Genomic DNA, 5,960 nt, shown 5'->3' with positions numbered 1-5,960 from the left:
GGAGACAACTCTCCCACCAAGTCTTCATGTATTTAAGGAATGACGGTTAAAGAAAATCTATGTTGAAATAACATCAAAAATATGGTGCACAATGAATAATCTGCGTTGCTTTTTTTTTTTTATCAAAGTGTGCACCACTATTCTTATTTTATTTCGAAAAAGACAGATAAAAAAATTACAGTTATTTCTAATGATTTAATTCTAAATTCCAAGTTAAACTGGAGTAAACCATGAAAAACCTTCGATGACGTTACTGTCACATGACTAAATTATTGTCTATGAGGTGATTAACAATACAATGTCAGGCAATCAGAAGACACTTGCATCCAAAATTAAATTATTTGAAGTTAACAATACAGATTATATTAATTTAAAATTTCTTAAATGGAACAAAATGACATGAGTTTAACAATAACAACTTAAAACGAAAGTGTGATCCCCTATGAAATATGAATACAGTAATAGGACGCAGGTACCTATAAAACAGACAAGTTACATGTTAAAATAATCAAATTTTATTGTGTTGTACCTCTATCAAGTTCTTGTTGTCAGAAACTATTTTGGAAGCTAGGAGCAATCATGGAACTAAAGAAAACTTGCGTGAAGTTCACCAGGATAATGGTTAACAACGTCGGGGGGGGGGGGGGATATGGATTAGCAACACCAAGGGGCTATGGGTTTTGTAACGACGTGCCTTAACCAATTAAAATCCTAGAAATATCTAAGTCGGGGATAATTAATTTTCACTCAAAAGTTAAAACCAATAAAAGAAAGTAAGTGGGTAACATTTTACATTAATGTCTTAAATGATATATCTTGCATAACCATGATAGTTGGCTTAAAATTTAATATTCACAAACACTAAAGTAACATAATAACATATGAACAGAGATATAATGTAATAATTATGAGAAAAAAATATATCATATGGGATGTGTTTTTATTTGTTTGACTGTTTTGTCTAAATGTTTGTATCATTAGTATTCAATAAAGAGTACATGGTTAATGTATATATACATTGCAATGATGAATCATAATCATTTTGTATGAAGTACACAGCAGAAATAGTAGTAGGTAAGGAAGAAACCTATAGGTATAATGTATCAAAGAGTACCAGGTTTACAGTGTCATTTACTCTTCTGAAATAAAAAAAAAAAAAAGGAACAGGGATAGACTTTCTTGCAGTTGAAATCTCTCACTTAATCAGTCTTACACTCGCACTTATACTTGAGGTATACAACTTTAAGTCGTAAATTCCAGAACTTATATTATGGTGAAACAATATGTTATCATGTGTTGATGAAATACTATAGTACATCTACATATATAATGCGTCCTTCAATATGAATGAAATTATAAGAATTTTATAGAAGGCCCAATATCAGGTTTTTAAATTATTAATGATGTATGTCTGAAGAATAATAATCCAAATACGGAAGTATGTACACTATACACATATATATATATATATATATATATATTAGTTTAAATCTCAAAAGGAAAAAAAAACACAAATAAAAACGTTTCATATGGAATTGTCGTTTTTTTAAAGGGGGAGGCGCATGACCTTTATCGGGATTACAGGATTGATGCTTTCGGGATGTCTGGGATTTAGATTTTTTTAAATTCGGAACCTCGGGATTTCATGTGTTAAGCACGGTGTAGTATATTAAGTATTGTCATATATTCTATATTGATACGTTCTGAATAGTTAAATCGGCCAGATATATATTAAACATGAACCATCGACACTACAATTGGCGACGAGGATAAAGAAGAAACATTGCACTTTAATGTGGTAAGCTGATTTTTGTAAAATGACAGCTAAAATCGATTTAAATCCAGTTGGAAATTTCGATGTCAGTGGAGATAGACTCGGACAATCATGGACTCGGTGGTTGAGAAGTTTTGAACTTTATGCAACAGGAAAAGGTGTAGACGACAAGAAACAAAAGAAAGCATTATTATTGCACTGTGCAGGACTCGATGTACAGGATATATACTTCACATTAACGGAGGAAGATGGTGACGACGATTTTGATAAAACGATTAAAACATTGAAGAAACATTTTGATGCCAAGATAAATTTTTCAGTAGAACGTTATAATTTAAGAAGTATCAAACAAAATGAAACAGAAACAATAGATCAATACATCACAAGATTGAAACAACAAGTAGTATTGTGTGATCATCCAGACCCGGACGCACAAGTAAGGGACCAGGTCATAGAAAAATGTCGGTCTAATAGATTACGTACTCGACTTCTTGAAAAGGGACCAGGTTTGACCTTAGATGATGTAAGAACTATTGCAAGAACTTTAGAAATGGCTGAAAAGCATTCTCGCGAAATGGAGGGTGCAACTGGTAATGGCAACAACCCATCAAGTAGTCACGGAAGTGTTAATAGAGTCAATCAAAGAAAACCAACACAATATGGACAGAACAAAACAAAAACAAAATCAGGATTAAAATGTTATCGATGTGGGAGAGAAGGACACTTCGGTAAAGATCCATCTTGCCCGGCACAAGGTAAAACATGCAATAAATGTGGGAAAAGTGGTCATTTTGGAACCGTGTGTAAAACGAAACAAGGAGGGCAACAAAATCAAAGAAGATATGGTAAATATGGTACTAAAAGTGCAAAAGGTATTGTCAACTATGTGGAATCAGATGATGATGAATATGCATTTATTGTGAAAAATCAAAGTGATAAAAATGATGCATTTATTGTGAAAAATCAAAGTGATAAAAATGATGAAATTGAAATTAATGCTGGTGGCATAAATATAAAGTGTGTAATTGATAGCGGTGCATCAGTAAATATTATTTCAAGTGCATTGTGGGAAAAATTGAAAATTAAGAAAATTGTGTGTTAATCTGAAAAATCAGAAAATAAATTATATTCTTATGGTAGTGAAACACCACTAGAGGTGTTAGGAAAATTCACATGTGAAATAAATGTCAAAGGTCAATCTGAAAGTGTAGAAGGTGCATTTTATGTTGTGAAAGGAAATAGTGTATCTTTGCTGGGAAAAGCAACAGCTATACAATTAGGTGTTTTGAAATTAGGAATTAATAACCGAATATATTCAATAAATGATATTAGAGAAAAATATAGTGATTGCTTTAAAGGAGTAGGCAAATTGGAAAATTTTAAATTAAAGTTGCACATAAATTCAGAAGTTGAGCCAGTTGCGCAAAGAATGTATAGGATACCGTTCACATTGAGGGAAAAAGTGGATAAAAAACTTGATGAATTAGAATCACAAGACATCATTGAGAAAGTAAATGACCAGACACCGTGGGTCAGTCCAGTTATTGTTGTTCCTAAACCTAATGGCGACATAAGGCTATGTGTTGACATGAGAGCAGCAAACAAGGCGATAGTACGCGAACGGCATCCGATACCAACTGTGGACGAAATATTGTACAAAATGAATGGCGGAGAATGGTTTAGTAAAATGGATTTGAGATATGGATTTCATCAATTGGAACTTGAAGAAGGTTCACGTGAGATAACGACTTTTGTCACACACAGGGGACTTTACCGTTATAAACGTTTGATGTTCGGGATAAATGCCGCACCTGAGAAATACCAACAAGTTATATCTCAAGTATTTCATGATATTGAAGGTGTCCAGAACATATCAGATGACATTGTTGTATTTGGTCGCACAAAAGAAGAACATGACGAAAGACTTAACCTAGTTTTAGACAGAATCCGTCAGAAAAAGTTAACTCTAAATGGTGACAAATGTGAATTTACTATGGACAAAATAACATTTATGGGTCATATCTTATCAAGAAATGGAATAGGACCAACACAAGAAAGAGTAAAGGATATGCTAAACGCAACAGAGCCGACAAATGGATCAGAAGTTAAAAGCTTTTTAGGCTTAGTTAACTATAGTGCAAGGTACATACCGAATCTTGCAACCATATCTGAACCACTTAGAAAATTAACAAAGAAGAATGAGACCTTCCGATGGGGAAAAGAGCAAAAAGAAAGTTTTGAAAAGCTAAAATATTCACTCAGTGAAGGAGAAACTCTAGGATATTATAGACTAGATGCAGATAAAACTCAACTTATTACAGACGCAAGCAATGTGGAACTAGGTGCTGTGTTAGTACAAGAAAATAAAGGAATGTCTCGAGTTATAAGTTATGCTAGTAGGGCGCTGTCAGAAACAGAAAAGAAATACTCAACAACAGAAAAAGAAGGATTAGCCGTGGTTTGGGCTTTTGAAAAGTTTCACTTGTATTTATACGGAATAGATTTTGAAATTATTACAGACCACAAAGCGTTAGAAAGTTTATATAACACAAAGTGTTTGAAAACAACCCAAAATGCAAGAATCCAACGATGGATGCTGAAGCTTATGTCGTATAATTATCAAATAAAATATTTACCTGGAAAACAAAATATTGCAGATGCGCTGTCACGGCTGGTGGCAATTAACAAAAGCGAATTTAAAGAAAGGAATGTCGCTGAAGAATTTGTAAGATTTTGCGCACAAGAAGGGACACCTAAAGCGTTAACAACACAAGAGATCGAAAAGGAAGCAAAAGTGGACACAGAATTATCAGAAGTTAGAAATTGTCTACAAAAGAGGGACGAAAGATACCAAAGGGACAGTCAAACTCATAAATCTAAAACAAACTGACAACTCCATGGCTAAAAATGAAAAAGACAAACAGAAAAACAATAGTACACACGACACAACATAGAAAACTAAAGAATAAACAACACGAACCCCACCAAAAACTAGGGGTGATCTCAGGTGCTCCGGAAGGGTAAGCAGATCCTGCTCCACATGTGGCACCCGTCGTGTTGCTTATGTGATTACAAATCCGGTAAATAGTCTAATTACAAGCTACAACAAGCTAAATGGAACCAGTCTGTTATGAGTGCTTATTACCCTGTAAAGAACGAACTGAGTGTAATAGGATATTTAGTAATGCGTGGACGAAGAATTATAATTCCCAAAACACTACAAGCTAAATGCTTGCAATTAGCTCATGAAGGACACTTAGGAATTGTAGGGACTAAACAGATGCTAAGAAGTAAGGTCTGGTGGCCAAACATGGATAATGATGTAGAGAAATATGTTAAATCATGCCATGGCTGTCAGATAACATCTCAATTTTCACATCCAGAACCGCTGGAACCGACAAAGTTGCCTACAGGACCGTGGCAATACTTAGCTATTGATTTGCTAGGGCCGCTACCATCTGGACATTTTGTGTTTGTTGTAATAGATTATTACAGTCGCTATTATGAGATTGACATTACAAAAGACACTTCAAGTGAGAAAATGATAGATTCGCTTGAAAACATGTTTTTGCGTCATGGTTTACCACTATCTATCCGTTCTGACAATGGACTGCAATTTACGTCAAAACTATTTAAGCAATACTTGGAGGATATTGATGTGACACATATTAGAAACACACCATTATATCCAGCCGCGAACGGTGAAGTGGAACGTCAGAATAGATCTTTAATGAAAAGGATAAGGATCGCTCAGGCAGATGCAATGGACTGGAAACGAGAACTTAGACAGTATATAATGGCGTATAGGACAAAACCGCATAGTGTGACTGGAGTTTCACCGTCGGAACTCTTATTCAAACGTAAGATAAGGACAAAGTTACCCGAAATATATTGCGAAGAAGATGTCACGACACTTGACGAAGAAGTGAAAGACAAAGACATGTACGCGAAACACAAGAACAAGATGTACATTGACGAGAAAAGAAACGCGCATGAAAGTGACTTGAAAACTGGAGACAATGTTTTAGTTAAACAACAATATACGAACAAAATGACAACTCCATTTATTTCAACACCTTACAAACTTGTTGACAAAATTGGTAATCAATGTGTTGTACAATCACCCGAAGGTGTACAATACCGTCGAAACACGACACATGTAAAGAAATATAACGATCGAAATGTT

The 5,960-nt window shown here is 34.4% G+C and overlaps 1 protein-coding gene across 1 annotated transcript; it reads left to right on the top strand.

Moving 5' to 3' along the window:
- Nucleotides 1–1,817: 1,817 nt before the first annotated feature.
- Nucleotides 1,818–2,876, top strand: LOC139525128 (uncharacterized). The gene has a single exon (XM_071320313.1). It carries the CDS (start codon nucleotides 1,818–1,820, stop codon nucleotides 2,874–2,876), a length of 1,059 nt encoding a protein of 352 aa, XP_071176414.1.
- The last annotated feature ends 3,084 nt before the right edge of the window (nucleotides 2,877–5,960 follow it).

This window comes from Mytilus edulis, chromosome 5 (assembly GCF_963676685.1).
Source record: "Mytilus edulis chromosome 5, xbMytEdul2.2, whole genome shotgun sequence".
Classification (NCBI taxonomy): Eukaryota; Metazoa; Mollusca; class Bivalvia; order Mytilida; family Mytilidae; genus Mytilus; species Mytilus edulis.
Note: the sequence above shows the minus strand (reverse complement) of the source record. Positions and strands in the feature narration are given on the sequence as shown.

Bases quoted from the DNA above. Each gene is read 5' to 3' on its own strand.
- LOC139525128 (XM_071320313.1), top strand. From the start codon at position 1,818: ATGACAGCTAAAATCGATTTAAATCCAGTTGGAAATTTCGATGTCAGT.